At 39.2% G+C, this 21434-nt stretch overlaps 1 protein-coding gene across 1 annotated transcript in view; it reads left to right on the forward strand.

Moving 5' to 3' along the window:
• Window positions 1-21434, forward strand: part of LOC306704484 (glypican-6-like) — a gene marked incomplete at both ends in the record, with an annotated part of 70244 nt that overhangs the window by 39646 nt on the left and 9164 nt on the right. Inside the window, 2 exons of the mRNA XM_079170852.1 lie at window positions 10615-10745; window positions 11386-11529. Of these exons, the coding sequence (XP_079026978.1) occupies window positions 10615-10745; window positions 11386-11529 (275 nt within the window). The remainder of the gene's footprint in view (window positions 1-10614; window positions 10746-11385; window positions 11530-21434) is intronic.

The raw sequence follows: 21434 nt of genomic DNA on the forward strand, positions 1-21434 counted from the left end.
TCTATAATCCATTAGTTTCCGCTGGACAAATCCTTACTGACCTCTACCCAATCTGCTCCTAAGACTTGCTCCTGGCTTTAATTATGGAACTAGCTAATTACATAATGCTTTAAGCAGTATATCGTGTGTATGCTGAATTGCAATTTATTGAATTTGATTTAGAAATGAATTTGTAATAAATACTTGTTTTCTTATCATTATAAACATGCATTTAAAAAAAAAAGCGGTACATGTGCAATTTGATGAGATTAAGAGTGGGATTACATTTTAATTACATAAATTAACTGAAGCATGGAGTGTCTGATTAACAGCTGTCAGTCTGTTCACCGCACCTGGGAACTCTACACTGAACATATCGGGACTCTCATGCCTCTCGGATATATAGAGCATCACGCTCTCCGCATAAATCACTGGGTATCTGTTTTAAGATCATCACTTTGACAGTGTTTAGTCGTCTTTCTGTTGTTGAAAAACTCCTCCGGTCGGGTTTTCTTTTGGTTAAACAATGTTCAGAGGCGGGCTGTTTTTAAACATTTTGATGTTATTTATCCGGCTGTCTCCACGAATGTCTTCAACCTCTCAGGTTGTTTGAATACCAATCACATGCTGTGGTGATGAATATTGTCCACTGCAGTTTACACCCTTTGTGTCGTTATCTTTTTTGTGTGTGTGTTGACAGGTAGTTGACACCTGTGATGGAACTTTTCCTCCTGCCCTGTCACGTGATTGGTTTAAAGTAATTCTTAAGTAAACTAGTTGACTCTGCCAGAGCTTTATTTGCAATCTTGTTGCATTGGTGTGTACTGGCTGTAACCATTCTCCCTGGAGAGACATGTCACCACATTGGAAGTGATCTGCATCGATTCTTTCTGCTCCTTTTTTTTTTTTTAATTAGGCGATTGGTTTCGCTTGGTAACTGGAGCCAGCCACAACTTCCCTGTTTATGAAAATTCAAGCCAGCAACATATTTGTGAAAAATTCCTCATGAATAAAATATTGAGTGGAAGAACCTTCCCTCACACAAATAGACCAAAATGTTTTCTTGCTCACAAGCATGCTGAAGGCAAGGCAAGACAACTCAATTTATATAGCACGTTTCCTACACCAAAGCAATTCAGTGTGCATTACAAGGTAATAAACATACGGCAAAGATAAAATATGTACAATTTAAAAGGAGATACACTATTTAAAAGTAAAGTTGTGCTAAAACCGGCAGGAATTCAAAGACTAAATACACCTCACACATTTACACTTTACCATAATTAAGGCAAGCTGGTACTCAGTTCACGCCTACACAGTAACACGGTTTGCAGCAGTCAAGCTGAATAGTTTAACGCACATCACCCAACCTGGCTTATGACCCTCCTCCCGACGGATGGGTATGGCTCAGACAACACTCAGCTTTAGTGAAGCAAAGGTATTTAATTCAGTGTTATTAATGTTAAAAATAGTTTTAACTCCAACTGATCTGACATTGAGAGAGAGGGCACATGAGTGGGAAAATAACAGGCAAAGTGCATGAAAAGAGCTAAAACTTATCTCTATTTTTGTCGTCTCCTACTGAATAATCCTTGGTGGAGGAAGTGTTAACGTCCTTTAGTTAAGCAAAAAATACTACTTCTGTTCAGCCAATAGTGCAAACTTCAAAATAATTAAAAATAGATGAGTAAAATAATTAAAAGATAAAACAGTAAATCCTCACTTTCAAGAAGCTGGAACCATGAAATCTTAAAGGACAAATTCCTATTTTATTTTTTGTCAATTGATTAATTGTTTCAGCTTAATACTGGTATATTCTGTTGGGTAGTTCAATGCACAACAAAGCATCATATTTTATAAGTATTTAATATGTTTTGTATGCAAAAATCTTATTTCTTTGAGGTTACTTCAACCATGTGTAAAACGATTGTAGAGGAGAAATTCATTATTTCTCTCCCTGAAAGTAAGGTAGAAGTATAAAGTTGCATGAAAAGATAACACTTCAGTAAAGCACAAATACCTTACTTATTGCATTCCTCCATTGGGATTAATGAGTCGTACTGTGTTGAAAACATTTTCAATTATTTCTGTCTTTATTGTGAAATAGCTATTGTCTAGCAAGCAGTCACTGATTGTCTACAGATGTCAGCCTCTCTGCTTTGCTCACTCTCATTCTGTATCATCAAGGATTTATAACATGGCCTCCAAGAAAAAGGGCTTCCTTGCATCTGATGTGTGCCTGATAACACTTCTGATTGTGCAATCAGATATGTAGTGGATTTGAATTCGGAGAGCTTGAACTCTCACAAGCTGCAGAAATTCATCCACAGGGATTTATATTTACTTGCCATTTCCGCTCCTCAAACTTGTAACACCCACCGCTAAAGCAATGAAGTTGAATTGAATATGTGGACTTCTCATATTATTTTGCCATCGTTGTTTTCACCCTGTTTGGGGTCTATGTGAAAGAAAATGAGTGTCAAGTACTGCATACCTGCAAACTAGCTTCATCCTCGGCTCTATTCGTGTTTTCCTAACTGTGTGAAGTCTACATTTCCATCCAGAGGATGGAGATGCTTTGGGAACAGCAGTGAATTAGAACAGTGGGGCATAAAAGCCATTTCACCCACACCTTTGGAGTTAAATGGATTTATAATAGTCTAATCTTTCTTTTTACCACCCATGGGCAAAAGGTTAACAAAATACAAAGCTGCGCTGCAAAAAAATCTCCCTAAAGTAAATTAAATTGTATTCCTTTGCAGATACTCAGCAATAATGTCATTAAATTACAGTTACTAATCAGAATGTTGGTGATTGCAAAGGGGTACATCAGAATATATTGTTTTTCGGTAACAGCTTGTATGTAGAATATAACATTCATTCTGTTTCTTTGTGATTGTTTAGTTTGTAGCGCGGATGGAGAGCTCTGCTCGCCTCGCTGCTTGTACCTGCTCAGGCTGCTAAATCATGAATCCTGCTGATTGTCTAGCACTTGTCGCCTTCCTTGGTGGGATTGGTTAGGTGTAGACAAAAGGAAAGAGGGTACGAATATCTGGCTTCGCCAATCATTTTAGAAAAAAGGCAACCTGATGGACTGCTGCACTGCTCACCCTTCATTGGACTGACAGGCTTCTAGTAACAAGTTGCGCAGACACAGGGTCAAAACCTGCAGTGATTGCTTTTAAGCTTTTTTGAGTCACCAGCCACCACCGGTTAGTTCTTAAATTCATGAATTCACTCAGCCCCTCTTTCACTGTCTCTGTCTTTCGCTCTCTTTCTTACTCTAACTTACACTCTCACTCTCTTAGTTAGCCAACTTATAAGACTTATTTACATTGTCCTCAAGTGGCCAAAAAAAAAAAGTTTGCCTTAAACAATTGGTTCCGATTTTTTCCATCTCTTTACCGAGAACGGAACTTTGCACACGGTGTGTGCGTGTGTGAGCGCAGAGAGACGACATTCAAACACTCCCTACGAATATTAGCTGCTCTGTTTCAACAATGCGCATCCAGGCTGAAATTCTACTTTGATGTTCTGTTGGGGGATGCGGCAACTTAAACCAAGTAATAGTAGAGAAGAACTGTAAGGAAACATCTCCTATCCGCTATGGTTATTTATGCAGTGAAAAAGTCCTTAGGCTTCAGCTAAAGATGGCGGATCTTCTCATTTAACTCTCCACCAGAAATCGAATAAGCGTATTTCCCAAAATGTTGAATTATTCCTTTAACTTCAGAAGCTATGATGAAGCTTCAGCAGAGTTAGGCAGATCAAGTGTGGATCTTCATATTGGCATTTTCAACTAAATGGTAAATGGCTACATATATATAGTGCTTTTATACATAGCAATTTATAAGGTTTTTGCTGCTTATTTAAGCACGCATTCACACATCAATGGCAGGGAGTTACCTCGCTGTGTGCTGGCCTGACCAATGCGAAAAAATTAGAGATTCAGTGTCTTGTCCAAGGACACTTCGGCACGTGGACAAGAGGAGGTGGGGACCGAAATGCTAACACTGTGATCAGTAGACAACCAGCTCTTCTCTCCGCACCCCAGCTACCCAGAAACACCGTGAGAAACACAAAAATGGACTTTTAAATTGTAAAGCTGGTGATTTACTTAAATGTGTTTATCTAAGACTGCTGAATAATGAAGATTACTTGAAGAAATCACTACATGTTTTAAGTCCAATTAGATTTCTTAATTTAAAGATTATCCTGCTTACTTTGTTTTTTAGTTTCTGCAGTGTTGCATTGCTTTTGTTCTGCTTGCTTTGGTTTGGTACTTATAAAAACAAAACCATCTAGTTTTCTTTATAGATATTAGTGTGAAATCCATGCAAACCTTATTTCAGATGTTTAGCTTTCATTGAAAATAGAGGAATTTCTATAAAATATACTTATTTACTTTGACACTGTAAACTTAAAAATGAAGGACTGAGGAAATAACATGACATTGTATATCTTCCTCAGTAGTTCTTTGTGGTAGAGTTCAGACTTCACATCAAGCAAATATTGTTGAACATATTGTGCTGAACATTGACCTCTTGTTCTGTTTTATGTGCAGAGGCATCTGTAGTGCCAACGTTGATTTCCATTTTGTTTTAAAGTTCTTTGCTTGCTTATTCACTGACAGTTACCTGAAGATGTTGAGTGGATCTAATTACAGACTCATATCCCACCTGTGCAATTAGAAATCTGCAGAAAGAGAGAAATTGTGTGAAGGGGGATAAATTATTCTCTCTGGTGTATTTATGAGCACCGAGACCTAACATTGTCTTTGCTCAAAGCTGCTCCACTATCGTTGCTGCTGAGCCTTTTCACATGTGTGTTGTGGTGGCGATGCGCCCCGTAACGGGGATTTTACAAAGTGAAAACAAGGAAACTGACTGGAGGGGAAGGACTTCTTCAACATATATGTGAGCAAAATAGTTGAAACTCTCCTGTCAGCATCCATAGACTGGAATTACATGACGTCTTCAAAGCCATTAGTAACACGATCTACTTGAGGATGGCTCATTATTGAATGATGCTGCTTAGGTTCATTAGCAGTGCAGTACACTATCAGTAATCTTAGCAGCCTTGCATACTATTTAGTGTGCTGTTATCACTACATGTAAAATCTGTACTCTACAGCCGCCCTCTACTATAATGGAAAAAGAATAACGTTGAGTGTGTCGTGCTTTATTTTAAACACGACTAAGAGTCATGCGAGCAGTTCTCATAGGCTGTACTTGGGCACATCTGTGCTTTGAGCTCAATGCTAATTTGCTGATGTTTAGCGGGTTATGTTTTCAATGTTCACCGTAATAGTTTAGCATGCTAACGTTTGCTCATTAGCAGTAAACACAAAGTACAGCTGAGGCTGATGGGAATATAATGTGCAGCTATTTGGCCATAGACAGAGATAAAACCAGATGATGGCTCTAGAAGAAAAGTCACATCACCAAAAATAATTACAAATCCTCATGTGAACATGTGTCCCTAATCTCGTGGCAATCTATCCAGGAAGTGTTGATATGATAAATGGACTTGCATTTGTATCGCGCCTGTCTAGTTTTCCGGCCACTCAAAGCACTTACACTACATGTCGACATTCACCCATACACACACTGATGGCAGAGGCTGCCACCCACCTGCCCATCAGCATCTAATCTAATTACACATTCCCACACCGATGACACAGCGCAAACACACTTTAGTCTTTAGCATGCAGACCGGGAATCGAACCAGGGAGCAAGTGGAGGATCTGCTCCATAGCTCTGAGCCACGTGCCGGTTGTTCTCAACTAGAAATGTCTTCACCTTAATGATGCTTTATACAACATCGGGAGCATTGCGATTGCCTCTCAATATAGTGATGCCTGAGCCGGCAGGTCATAGCTAACGGTGCTAGCAGTGCTAGCGGTGCTAAAAGAACGGCAGACGTGCTGACAGAGCTAAATGTTTACTTGAGGGGGAACCAGAGGGTTGGTGCTACGCTTCTATGACCATGCTGTCAGTCAGGTTAGCGTTATCAGCTGTAATCCCCATATGAGAGTGCTGCAGAGCAGAAGCCATGACCTAGCCAGTGGGGCACGCTCACATGCACTAACATGCACTAAAAGCATGCACAGTCGGCCCGGCTTTGTCAACAAAGCAAGGTCAGAGAAGCTTGGATTACACAGAGGGAGACCGACTTTAGTCTCTGCTCAGGTAGACGTCACTCCACTATAGCTACATATAGCAAGTCGTTTTGATGCTATTAGTATTGCAACGGATCATAAAACCACTCTGTGGTCTGTAAACCATCAAAAATTCAAAATGTTATCCTTTTACCTTGTTATAGTAATTTTCTTTTCTTCATAAAAATACACAATTCAAACGATAAGCTTAGAGCTGGTGTTAGGAAGTTAAACAGGTCAGAATTCATCTCTAATATCTATTTATGTTGTTGTAAAAAAATCTCCTTCAAACAACTGTTTCAAAACAAAGATTTCTCACCAACACTACATTTTAGAAGATTACATTTGAACACATAATGTTTTAATTTACCTTCACCCAATACTAATTTTCACTTAACAGAGCCTGAACGCATCATAAGATAACTGAACAGAACCTTCATTCATATTTTACTGAATATTGGCGGATAACAATCTTCGGTAAAACTTGATTTGCGTGCCGCACCGTGAAGGGGGATCCGTACGGATCACGTATCGACAGTGGTCCGTTACACCACTAGCCTCTATATTGATGCTCTGAACCCTGTGTATTGCACCTTGAATAGATTGTATTTTCAGAGTTAAGCTCCATTCTGTGGGCTCCATCTAAGCTTACAGAAAAGCTTTTGTTGTGTACTGTATATAAATTCATGACATGCCCTTTGTAATTCTTGTATCAGATGAGGATATTTGGATTTACAGTATGTTGTACTTTCTGTGACCGCTCTTAACAAGTCACTGGATGTTAACAAGGAAGACAAACATCACCATCAACTGGTCTGTGGTAGCCATGGAGTATAATAATTTATTATAATAATAATTTATAATGTATTATTATTTATTAATAATGCAGCTTCCATAGTATATGATGTTTTTGAAATGTAAAATAAGAAGTTATCATCTTGAAAAGCTTTTACGGTTTGGTAAGAAAAAATAATGTGTCTTATTGCTATTAATATTTTAAAAGTGAAAGCTGATTTCATTATGTGGAAATTCTGTTTGTGTGCTTGTGTGTGTATACACAAATGTGTAGGCTATGTTCAAGGACTTTTTGGTCAGGACAAAGTCTGTCAAATGAACAACATGCATTTTTTTTCTTATCCATTTCTATACAGTTTCATATAGCACCATTAGTTGGTTGACTGAACCACAGATGAGCTGTGCCTTACAGAATCCAAATTACACTAGAGCCATTTTTCATTCCGTGGCACTCTTCACAGGCAAAGAGCCATAGATAGGCCTGTTCACTTTCCTTATTTGTCCTTGTCTGCTGGAGGTTGCCTCTGGCTGACATCGCCTGAATTTAAGTGGACATCAATCTCGATAAAGAGGCAAAGCACAGAGTAATATTACCTCCTCATATTTTTTTTAGCTGTTTAGCAAGACAACGCAAATAAGCATGTCTCACACCACAAACTGAAACATAAACCTCTGATATGAAACAAAAATATTTGGATCTCACTGCATGGTGTCTTTTCGCTTTTACGTGTCTATATCTTGTCACAGTCTCAGCTGTTGTTTTTAACACCCGCAGCTTAGAATAGGACAATATGCGTCTATTTGTATGGCTGTGTCGTGATGATAAAAAGATTTCCTCCGGCTGGCCGGTGGCCTATCTCAGTGCTGCAAAAGTGATCCAGGGAAAATTTGGCTCAGAGTGGCAGCCGTGCCACAGAGGACTGGACTTCATGCACTCCTCATAAATGATGGTCATTAATTCTCCATGTAGGTAGAGTTTTTCCACGTGCTGTGCAGGAGCCCTTCCTCTGGGACAAAGTGGTACCCCGGCCACGTTCAACCCAATCAGCACCACTTCTCATTCTGCTATGCCCTCTTAGTTCTCTCTTACTCTTTCCCTGTCGCTCCCTGTCTGCTCTCCCTCAGTTATGTATGAAGACAAATTTCTCGGCTTTCTGTGTTTGACGAGCCCATCTGATAAGTTGCAGACAAGTCACCATGGTTTCCATCATTTGTGATGCTTGAGGCACTCTTCTTTTCTCCTATTATGAAATATGAGTTGTTCCCAGTTGGCTCCCTTGACCTACATTTTCAGTGTTTGCACTTGAGAGTTTTTAAGCTCACGCTTGAATTGAGATTTTATTTTAATGTGTTTGTTATCAAGTAAGCAGACATACCTGAGGCAGTTGAATTAATTTACATTATAATCAGACTGAACAGCAAGCTATATTGCAACGCCAAGTTCAAAATTGTTTTGCCTAAATTGCAGTTTAGCACCAAGAAACACATTATAGCAGCTGATCAGCATCAATGCAAATGAAGAAATAGTAGAAAATCAAATTTTTTTGTTTGATATTTCTGCTGGTACGAGTGTCGTCTACTCGGAGACCATATGGTTGCACAGTGGTGCGATTGAAGTGCTACTACAGAAAACCATTTGGCTCCGACATAGTCTGTATATTAAAATCCCAGCAAGCCTCACAGGCTATTAGATTGTTCTTTGTTAACAAACAGAAGTGTTCGTCAAAGGCTCAGACTTCCACATAATTTGAAAGGGAATCGAGCCAGAGCTGCGCTTCCTCTGCCATTCATGATCTCAGGTCCAAGAATGATAAGTCGGACAATGACTGCTATCAAAGAAGAGTAATATTTTATATTTTTTTCATTTAACATCCATTGTTTTCATATGTTTTTACAGTTTCCATCATTTTGTATTCCGTTTTTTGGTCTGTTCCCTGAAATAGTATTTGTGCCTTCACAGCTCGTGTATACATTGTACTTATATCTTATGATGGGTGGGGTGACTGATAAGGCTGTCATGAGCATGTAAGAGGCCGTTGTTTCTTTTGCCTCCAAATGACAGGATGACCTTATTTAGTAAGGACATATTTGTAGAGTCAACACGACAGCCTGCTGGTGAGGTCTTGTCCTGGGAGGTCTATGGATGCAGAAAACCTCTCCTGACAGACTATTTATGTGCTGTCTCCAGATCTGGGACTCGCTCAGTTATGAGTTAGTTGGTGATGTCCAACTCCCTGGGGGACGCCATACAAACGCAGAACTGCCATTACAGAGACTGCGGCACATTAGTGTGTAGACCCTGTGGACTCGAGAGCACTTTAGCAGTGTTTCTGTTTCATTGCAACATCTATTAACACTCTTAACCTCTAACGAATAACAGCTGTTGTCTTAGCTACTGTGAAATCGGCACCATCACAGCTGAGATGTTAAATATGTTGAACACATCTTATTTTTACATGATCAGTGTTAATTGAAAGTAATGAAAACAAATTGGCTTTGTGGAGATGATAATAGTAAGTGTAAGGCCCCTCTGGCTTGTCCCCACATGAGGATATTAATGAGCCATTGACCTTATAGAATTCATTGCCCCACAGCGGATGTAGATAAACACTTGGCTTTCAAAAGTTTTATTAAATCAATGACTCATCAGTGCTATTTGTTGCATGTAGCCTAACAACATTTTCTTGATTTGATTAAGTTGATCTAAATGAAAATTGAATTTGCCCCAAGACGCATTCACGCTGCTACATACAGTAAATGTATTTAATGAGAAGGTGGAAGTAATTGCCAATACTGTGTTCATGTAGTAATCAGAAGGCAAGACATAATCATTTGCTGTTGAGGTTATAACCTTTGGTTTTTTTCAGTGTGTTAAAAGTGTAATCTTTTAAATGTCAGAAAATAGAAGTCCAACACAATTCCCCAGAGCCCTAAGTGATGTATTCAAGTTGTTAGTTATATTCAATTTATAGTCAAAAACACAAAAGTATTCAGTTCACAGTGATATAAGAGAGAGAAAACAAGCAAATGCTCACATTTCAGAATGAGAAATTACCAATTATCAAAAATATTATCGGAAATAAATATATTTTTAAACAGATTCTTGTTTTATTATTGTTTAGGCTGGTATAGCATTTAACTAAATTCAAATAAGTTAAAGTGGAAATTAAAAGCTATTTCATTGGTTTTCTGTGTTTTTTTATTTTCTGTGCAAGCTGACAGAGCCTGACACACTGCAACATAAAAAACATGAGCAATGTGAGAAAAAGAAGAAAACATTCAAAGTAGTTTTGAAAACGTATGCATTTTTTTTTAAAGCACTTCAAATACGTAAAACAGAAGCTAATACAAAAAACCCACAAGAAAATGCAAGAGAAAATAGGAGATACACACAATTACAGGAACCCTGTAAAGCACACAACTTAATTGAGCTGCAACACAGTAAAATGCATCCAGGGATGTGAGTAGGATCCTTCCTGCTTGTGTTTTATGATTGTGTTTCCCACATTTACAGTGAACTTCTAAATGCTTAATCAAACTTGTGAATATGTTTCCTCTATTTGCTTGTGTTTTCTTAAGTTACAGTGCACTGGGTCCTCTCAAGTGCGTTACTAATATTGGACCTCCCGGCCACACCCCACCTTTTTTTTTAACCTTTTTTTCAACCTTTTGTATGACAGATGCCATGCTGCTGGTGGCACAGAGGCTGGAGGGACCTTTCAACATTGAATCTGTCATGGAGCCTATTGATGTCAAGATTTCAGAGGCCATCATGAATATGCAAGATAACAGTGCCCAGGTCTCCTACAGGGTACGTCAATTATGTTTCTTCCCCAGAGAACAAAAGTAACACCTCAGACAGGTTGTTGAAGTCCAACTTGAAGGGAAACTAGGGGAGCAATGACTTTCTTTTAGTCATGCTGGGCTAACACGTTCTAATTATGTCCAAGTTTAGGTCTTGTATTTGAATTACATGTTTCGATTTGGTCAGATAATCTTAGTTCAACTAACAGTAGTTAATGTGTTTCCTGTGTTTTACTGCATTTTTCGTTTGCCCACAGAATTGTAGTCGAAAAAAAAAAAAAAAAAAATGTAGGCTGAAGATTTCTTTCTGCCTACGCAGTTTTGAATGCCTGTTCTCATTCAAAGACAAATGCTCTGTTGGCTTTCACATGCAACAGATGCAGTTTTGTTTATGGTTTAAGTATATGTGGTAGTTTCCCCAAAGTCTGTAAAAACTTAAATCTATCATCTTAAATAGCATCGGTCACAGCCCCAAGTTGAATCACCTATCAACGTGGTCAGCTCAACTTGACGAAGAGCACTGTCACGCTGGTAATGTGGGGTGAATGCTTCACAAGACCTTAACAAAACAGCATGTTTTCCTACTTTCCGCTTCCCAAGTAATTTAAATCCCTGACAGTTGGGTGCCCATGTTTTTGTAATTGCAGGTTTTTCAAGGCTGTGGCCAGCCAAAACCCGCAGGAATGACTAGGTCTGCCCGTGGTGTTCCGGATGTGTTCAACGCTCGCTTCAGACCGTACAGCCCAGAGGAACGGCCTACCACTGCAGCTGGCACAAGCCTAGACAGACTGGTAAGGAGACCGAGCCAATGCTGCTGTTTTCAGACGAGACACTGCTTCAGTGTAAACATCATTTGTCTTTCTGACTTGACACTGTTGATTAAAGCTGGTGATTTGCCATCGTAAGCCCCTGGAGCCGGAAATTAATTCTTTGTACTTGTCCTCCATTCAGGCCCCTCTATCGATTTGTGTTTGTTAACGAATCAACAGCTTTACCCCAAGAGGGCAGGAGGAAGGTGTGTGTTGTGCTGCCTTCAGTGTCCTTCTCATCTCTGTGTACTTGGCAAACAGAAAAGAAAGGGATGAAAGAGGAGATGGATAGATTTTTTGAGGCTGACCATATCAATTGTTTGCTGTAAAGCACACCTTTATTTTCTATCAGATTACCTGTATGTTTGTCGGGCTGGATCTTGATACATGGATTTCCATCTCAAACAACCTTGAAACCTAAAATGCTGCATCAGGGTAAAGGTTAACACGGAGCTGACAGACCAATTCAGCTGAGAGACAGTTCTCATCATGGATTACCTTTGCAGCCACAGTGCCCTTCCTTTCTCCCCTCTAACCCTTTTCAGAGTAAATGTTTTCAAATTGTATGTTAGTTGTGTTGAAGACACCGGAAACCCACAAATATTGTTTGCATTATTGACCTTTGAGAAGTACCGAATGTATGAATTCTATTTAGCGGATAGGCAGTCTCGCCCACGAACAATCAAATGTCTCAGAGCTTTGTGGCAGGTTAATAACAGGTCATGTAGCTCATGAATACATCATTTGAAAAGCAGCAGTTTTTTTTTGCCATCTGGCTCTACGAATCCCACAACAATAATGTAGTTATTTGTTTTATTCAATGCTAATTATGTTTTTGCACAAACCAATTCCTTCTCCACGCAGTTTTGATGTCTCATGTATAGCAGTTGCCTTTTTAGCTTTGTCTGTCCGTCAATGATTTCTTCCACCTACACTGAATTAATTAAGACTTTCTCTTTCCCTGCCTTTATGCTGCAAACCAGAGGATTGTTTGGATTTCGATGCAACACAGTGTAAGGTTCAACATTTTATACCCATTTCAGATGTTTTTTGTTGGGACTATTGTCTGCAACTGTTTTTTTTGCATTATAACAGAGCAAACATGATGTTTTAATGTTGTGTGGTTATTGTGTTCTAAGCATTATAGATATTTACAGCAAACAAGCATCGTGACCTGTAAATCCCAGTAGTATCTGGCACTCGGTGTGCCGAGTGTCTCACTTCCATCTCACATGTGGAGTTGGCGTCACCGATGTCGGCCACTATGTTGTGTGTTATAGCATCAAAGTATTGGCTGTTAAACATGGCATTTTTCAGATGAGTTGCTAACACCACAGGGATTGTAGACCACATGCAACAATGTCCTCAGCTTGTGAGGATTCCTCTCTAGAGATCCAAGTTTCGTCGACCACCACATCTTTTCTTGACACACCCCAGATGAACACGCTCATTGCCATAGCTAATAGAGCCAACTCCTTCAGGAAGCCAACCAATCAGCAGGTCACCTGTTCCGTCAGAACTGGAAGAGGTGAGAGCTGTAAAGTGTTGGTGCAATGGTACAGTGACGATAGGGGCTCTAGATTGCTGATGAATAACTGGGCAATTAGCCTGCTAAGATTAGACGGGGCACAGTGACAGGGGCTTATTTTGAACATGCGATAACTAGACCAGTGTACCTGGGCAGCAAATTCCATTATAAACATCATGAGGAATGTGCATGAGGAATCCATGCTGATCATAGTGGCCACAGGAAACGGCAAATCATGACATTTCCATAATGTAATGGGGGTTGTTTGGTTCATGAAAAGAAAAAGAGAATGCTTGGTTTGTCTTTTTGCTTTGTGCGGTTCACATCCATTATTTCAACCGCTGTCAGGTGTCTGCTGAAAATCACAACGGAGCAACATTAGCATTCATTTGGAGTCATGGTTCAGACAAATTGATGGATATTCACTATGCTTTTGGCCTCCGATAATTCCTGAGAACATATCTGGCTCTTTAGCTGCTAAATGCTCCACAACGTTCACCAGCTAGCTGTTAACTTTGTCCGCCTGCTGTTTGGTGCTCAGCAGATAGTGTACATTGGGTTTATTGGAGCTTTTTTCACTGAAACAGCTGCCTGCTGGGTCCGCAAAACTCTTTGCTGATGAGAGCAGTACGAGAGAACCGAAGGTTGCCGTACTTCAAACCACGACAATAAGCTAAAACATGCTTTAAAGCTCAGTAGAGCTGAGGAAAATGCAGAAGGAGGTGATAATTCTCGGTGGGTTTTTCACTACAAACCACCCCTTTCACATACAGGTAGTAATGTGATCCATTGTTAATACAAAAGAATATTGATTATATATTGTCACTGCAAGTCATCTAAATTTGAAAAATGGCCTCCAAGTTACGCAAGACATGATAAAGGACACTTTACATCCACTCATATTTGACTGGTAACTTATCAGCTACCGTGTAAAGCATGTCAACACAGCGGACAGTGTGGAAATACTGTCCCTGAAGGCATCGCTCTTCTAACTGCAACTAGATGTTAGCTCAAAGAATTCTAAGACTAAGACTAGGTTTTTAGAAATACAATGTCAGCAACTATTTATATATGATAACTTCAGTGTTGTTAAAAGAAACATAAAAACAGCCAGTAACTGTTTTAGTCAAGTTAATAGTCATTCCTGATTAGGTTTTCTGATTATGAGCTGCGAAAACAAGTGTTCAACACATAAAATCAAGTAAGAGGGCCTTTACAGGCCAAGCTACTGTATGACATAAACCTGTTTCCTCTTAATAAAACCACACCTACAATATATACGGTTTAACACCTGCTGAAATTCTCCTGCATGTTTAATTCAACTTAAAGGTTTAATTTAGACAGTTACGCTGTGCCGTTAAAAAAACTGTTGAGTGTGTTATAAGTATACTACAACAGTAACATTTAACTGTTTAATATCATAAATTAAAACTGCTAAGTGCATATGTGAAATAGTTTTTGATTACAGTAAATGAAAAAGCCACAGTGGTTATTATATAACAGTTAGTGCTCGAGTGCTCTTTAGAGCTCAAGATGGTAAAAGTTCTGTTCAGACAGTGAAACATAACCTTCACCATTGTGATGAGTCGTGTTGTGGTCAAATTGAATTACTTTATCGGCGGCTGAGATTTGCTCAGCTGACATTAAATTCAAACATCTAACAGTATAACATTTATAAGCATATACCAAGCAAGCAAAGGCATGGCAACAACACACAGAAAGATATTCTCAAAATGTATTAGATATGGTATTACAAGTATACATTTCTAACTTGTGAAAAGTTGTGTAAATGTATTTCTATTGAGGTCCTGCAGCTGACACCACTGCCTCTAACAGCCACCATACTGGAAGGAAGAAATGTGCTTCTCTCTGTCTTGCCACATATAAATGCATCAATACTGACTGCTGAGGAAGCTTGCTCACATGAGGTAATCTCATTAAAGTAAACTTCCACGATACATACATACTACCGTACCATACTAATGGAAGTATTCCTTTGCAGTGATCATTTATGAATAAAAGTGCAGGCATTATTTAAGAGAAAAATAAGTTTTTTGGGATTTGTTATAGAAATGGGTCAGGCAACATCTAACTGAATAGAATCAGTTTATTGACCACGACATGGTCTGCATCATCACTTGTCCTTGAATAAGTGCGGCTGTGCCAAAAAATGAAGCCTGCAGCTGGATGTGATCTTCATTAAGAAAGATGTGGAATCCTCAGTGGTCATTCGTTATATTTATAATTTAACATGTATTTCTTCTCTTAGCGTGGCAGTGACAGGAAGGATGGTTGACCTGGTGGCTGAAAATATTCCCCATTGATTTGGTTTAGCTTGCTTACTAGGAAGGATGCTATTATTTGTTTAGAATATAAAGCCAAGTCAATTTCACTTATATTGGGCCGGATCACAATAGGAGTTATCTTGTGAGACTTTACATATAGAGCAGGTATAGACCATACTCTATAGACCATACCAACAACTGAGTAGTGGCAGTAGACATCATTTCACATTCACATTGTATCTCTCTGGTTGTTTAAGTTAAAGTTAAGGTGATACATGTGGTCAGGGGCCTTCTATGAAAAGCAATTTATTAGCCATCGTTATATATGAACTCGGCTCTTGCTTCCTCCCTTCGACATGTCCGCTGCAGTCAGCAATAGGTTGTTAGTAATATTTTTCAAAGGTTCAGATATTGACCATTGTGTCAGTCTGTAACTGCGGTGGTGGGAAAGTTTTGCCACGGTTCTCGATTCTCTTTCCATTTCCAGCGTGAACAAAATACAGAAGTTCAAACACAGGGTTGGCTCTTGGAGTCTTGGTGTGAAAAAAAAATGAAAAAAATACAATAAAGAAGAGAAACTAGTTTTTACCTGAAACTTTCTGTCAGTACGTGCAGTGTCTTAATTGAAACAGCTGCATGTCATTGTTTCACACCTCTGTGGTGTATGTTCTGAATAGGTGGGAAAGTGTGAGTCTCATGTAGCTGCTGCCTCGTGCCATCATAAACAGCATTTATGTGTTTATCTTGCAGCAGGGACATGACTGAATTCGCTGTGAGAGCACATCTTTGTTGTCCCACACACTGTCCTCGTTTACATTCTGGCACGAGATAAATTACCTGCGACAGTGACACTGCTCAGCCTTGTGAAACTTGACAGTTGTTTAAGGTGTCCTTTGATAAGAACTTCTTGTCCCGATTTTTACCGTTACGTTTTTTGAGTCAAAGAATGTGCAAGGGATGGCAGGAAGAGCCTGCATTCATTTCTTCGGTTTGCCTGTAGAGAAGCCTGCAGGAGCGGGCCCACCTCCAGCTCAATGAGCCATGACTGTTTAATTGCCTGACATTCTGTCAGAGCACACGCCCTCAAAGCTCTGAGAGAAATGGAGATTTGAAAGTCCAAAGAGGGGATAAAGGCACAATAGACTGTCAGGCTCAGAGGCGGATTATAGATAAGAGGTGGAGCTTTTAATTTGACATTTGTAACAAGTTTGGTGCTGTTCAATTTAGTGTAGTTTTATTGGTCCTTTTTGTCTCCCTTGTGTTATACATGGTTCGCATTTTATCAGTATGACACTATAAACAATAAGAGCAAGACTAGACTGTAGAAAGAGCCTGTGGGGAACAATTTTTGCCATAACTTTATGTTCCTTAATAGCTTTGGACTCTCTTTTTACATAGCTTTCAGAGTCTTGAAAGTCAATCAGATGTAACTTTTGATTAAGACATCAACAGCGACTACAAGGTTATTCATGTACACGCTCTTCCCTGATTATTAATAAATGAAACCCAGGTCATCATTTACCAGCTCCAACATGGATAAAAAAAAACTCCCTTTATTAACGAGTTTTTACAGACTTTAATTGAAAAATATTTTTTTTCTTAGTGGTTCAAGAAGAAAACTGTTCTCAGTTTAAGTTAAACATGCCCCCTTGCAACTAGTACTTTCCAGAAAATAAGACAAAATGTGAAAAAATACATTTGAGTTTTTAACTATTTATTAAGTACTATATTATCCATTTTTGTATTACAAATGTTTCCAAATCGGATATTCATCAACATGTTTGCATATTGTTAAAGCTAGTTTTGGTAATATAAAAAGAAATAAAATTCTCCTCAATATTCAAATATTATACTTTTCTTTTTTTTAGGCTTGATGATTGTGACTAGTAAGCTATAATTAACATGTTAACACATTGAAGCTCCCCTTTTATCAGTGCAGATATGATTTGCTCCTGCCGTTCCTCTCCTTGCCTGTCTCACCTTGTCAAACCTTCTTTGTACTGTTGGCATAAATAACTGTGTTTTAGAAACCAAAGTCAACAATTGACGCTGTGTATCCAGCATGCATTCAGGCATGCTCCCCAAGGATTCTCTAAACTTGCTACAGCAATTCCCGACTGCTGCTTGAAACAGAAAAACACTTCACATAATCTTCTAGGAAATAGTCTTCATGGAAACTGCTAGAAACTCACAGTGGTTACCAACAGAGGGTCACAAAATAAATAAGAAAGGTCACAAGTGTTTATTTTCTTCTCAGGTCTGCTATATGCCTAATCGTTCCAATGTGCACTTCAGTAGTTGTTTCAAGTCCAAAAAAGACAATCCCTCCTGTGGTCTTGGCTAGCCCTCTAAGTGGCAGCGTGGTGGATCAATGCTTAGAATTGAAAAAAAACATTTTTGTTGTTCCTTTTTTTCTCTCTTGGGGCACTCCATTTTCCTACAACCACACCATGCGGGTCAATAAACTGCTGTTAGGTGTGACTGTGTCATTGTCTGTCTGTTTGTGAGTATTGTGAGAGACCAGTGGATCTGCCCAGGGCTTTCCCTTGCTTTGGCTCCAGGCGTCCATGACTGGATGGTTAGTGTGGGAAGAGTCTAGAATAACAGGAGCAAAAAAAAGGTCGTTTTTCAGCAGTGAGTAATGTGACTGGATCAGAACAGCCTATCAAGCTGTGTAGCATCTCATAATATAATAACTGCGCATGTGGTAGAAACCGTGATATCACTCTCTTTCTCTGTTCCCTTTATTATAAGGATACATTATTAATACATACACTTATTACACGGGTAGCTTGTAATAGTATAACATTTAGTAAAACTGAATACTCATGCACACAATCTCTTTTCTCTCTCATTCTTTGCCATGTCCGATGGGAAACACTGAGTAAAACATCCGTGTGTGGTTTGTGAAGCCCGACCACTCCTTTCCCAAAATCCTGACCCTGATATTATATTTTTGCAATCCAAGAACAAGTCAAGCCACTGAAACATTCTTGTTTTGGATACAGCTTAATGGAAGCAAAGTGGGCCTGTCCACAGCTCCTTTCTCTGAGCTGTTGTACTCTTGCCCAAGCCATGCAATTATGTGGATTCCACAGATTCTAACATAACTGGTACTTTTTCTAAGACCACACAAAAACAAATAGTCTCGAAGTGCATATGTGGCATGATAGTTCAGTCAGGCATTGTTTGACTGTAACTCACTCAAGCGTAACAAACTCCACATATACCACATAATATACCTTTAAATGTAAATCACCGCTGAAGCAGAAACAGGTTTGGTGTGACTGCTTAATTAATTATTACTAGAGAAATGTGAAAAAAAAAAAAACAATGGCAATAGTGACCGGTCAATAACGTCTTTTTCTAAGGATGATACTCTGGTCAAATTGTCCTGCTTGTGGTGTAAAGCTGTGGCATTGCACCACATGCAGACACTCTTCAAGGCACTGGTGCATCTGCGTTGTTCCCACACAGCAGTGATAGTACCGTATGTTTCTCCTTTTCAAGCGTTCACATTAGTGTCAGAACAGCCGACACGCCGAAGCATTATCTACATATATCTACAGGCCCAGTGTCCATCACTCATATGGTTTAAAGCGACAGTTAAGAGTTGGTGTTAGGTTTTCTGCCCGTCAGTTATGGAAGCAGGAGTGCTTGGTGTAGCTGATGTGGGATGAGTTGAATGCCAAGAATTGAGATTGTGTGATTTCCAGGCATTTCTTGCTAAAATCTGCTCTCCTTTCTTGGGGGAAATATCTGCGAAAACCCTGGATTTTTTGCCTTTACCGCATTTTCATTTTCAGTAGAAAATCAGTTATCAGTATGTTTTTTCAGACTCTACTCAAAGTGCTGTTCTACTACATTCCACTACCATATAAACTATTTACAATAGAGTATTTATACATTGTCGTATTGCTACTTTTACTTTACTAATGTTTCTCTCAAAAACATTGTCCTTGTCCTGGACAGCTTCCAGTTGTCAATGTTTGTAATTGTGTAAGTGTGGAGCAGGACATTTATTGAAAAGAGCTTTCAACCTTATTGAATCTAAGTAAAGGTTCTGAAAAAGGCCCGTTTGTACGGATTTGTAACCATGCAGATGAGTCTCACTTAATGCACACTTAAAGGGCGTATGTTTGTACGGTCAAGGTGACCACGTCCACCATAGCAGATGAATTTCAGGATAAACTCTTTGTGGCTCTGTTCATTGAAGTATTACACATCATCATACGAAAAGTCTCATCTTCTGAGAGGGAGAAAGGAGCTGTGCATGGAGATGGATAGAAAGGAGAGCCCTCCCTCATGACACGGCCGTGACTGTGTCAGTTGGAATGGCATAATTAGATAATGAGTCTGACAAACAAGCAAAGAAAACATATCTAATGTCATCTTATTGGTTTATTCTCTGAGACAGATTCAGACGTATATCATGCATGCACATGTGTCTGCAGTGTGGAACTAACAATAATGCTTCTAAAACCATTTCTGATGCCCGCACGTTGTTAGACCGCTCACCATTTCCAAAGCCTAGTCCAAGGTGGTTGGAAATAAACTTCACCAGGAAGAAGTGGGGTCTGTATCACAAAGTGAGTCATGGGTCCATATTCATCAAAGTTCTCTGAATTACATTCAAGAAAGCTTTTTGGAGACAGCTCAGGAGCACCGAGAGTGAAAAATAAGACACCATAGTCAAACAACTCAGTCCTCGTTACAGCAAAGTGTAGCAGAAAATGTCAAGAATAACTCGCAAGCAATTACGTGATTGATCACATATGCCCAGAGAGGAATGTCCAATCAAACACAGGCATGTAACAATTGTCTGCACTACTGTTCTTTCTTTCAAATAATCCTTACGTTCTCTTAGTAGTATGTTATTACGCAAATTGCTCTATGACATTTTTTTGTGAGCATTTGAGAAGCACTTACCATGTGATATTCACAAGCAGCCACCAAACATAAAAATAGGGATAAACTTATCAGAAGTTGGCGAAAATGTAACTAAAAGTCAACCAAATTGGAGTCTGCCGCTGATAGAAGAAGTACATTTGCCACCTGGTTTCAATCCCCACTGAAGTTACATGTTGAATTAATTTAACACCCCGACTGATGTTTTTGCTGAAAAATGTGTAGGTGTCAGCATTGCATTATTCAAGGCTTTCTATTAAAGCTTTGAAAATCTCTCTTTTTGTTCAAATAAAAATGTCTTAACATCCAGAGTTTGGGATTTAAAAGTTTGAAGAAATGTGAATGGCATTACATTTAAAGCAAAGCATATAGACCCTGAGCGGATTGAATAAGTTCAACAGTGTCTGATGTTAAAAAGTGCTTTAGTCATCAAGCCAGTTTTAAATGAAGTCAAGACTGTTAAATCTTTGTAATATTTAAGCTGCTGGGGTACAAACGTACATGGGCAAAAAGCCACAGATGACCCACCCTCTAGATTGTAAACGTATCTAACCAGGAAAAACCAAAGGCAGACGCAATCCTGTTTATGATCGGAGTTATGAAGTCGCCTACATTTGTCTTGACAGACAAAAGTGTATTAATTTGCATCTGGATTCTATCCACGGGGATGTAAGACACTTGAAATGACGACTCTAAATGGTGTTTACTGTTTCTGGACTTGAAACTGAATGCTGAAGTTGGTTTGCACAGCTCTGGACATTATTTATTTTTAGCTCAGTTTTTACCTTCTTCATATGCCATCATCATGACAACAATGAGTACAATTTGTGAATTGTACAGTGCATCCCTTCTTAAGGTAAAATCAAAGGCCAAATCAACAGTTATAACAGCAGGACTATACTCTTTTACAAAAGAAGGTCAGAAATGTTATTAATAAAATCATTCGATGCATCTTCCCCTCTTTCTCATGCTGGTGCATAAGGTTCATAAGGTTCTGCTACTTTTCATATCTGTCAATACAATAATGAGGCACATTGGCCTCATTACACTCTAGGCTCCCTGCCTCTCTGGGGAACAAGGGCAGCAGGGAGAGAGCAGGCCTGCCGATGATTGCTCTGTTCTCCACAGAGCTTAGCTTCCCTTTAATCATCTCCCTTTCTCAAACT

The sequence above is a fragment of the Pholis gunnellus genome, assembly GCF_910591455.1.
Source record: "Pholis gunnellus genome assembly, chromosome: 12".
NCBI lineage: Eukaryota > Metazoa > Chordata > Actinopteri > Perciformes > Pholidae > Pholis > Pholis gunnellus.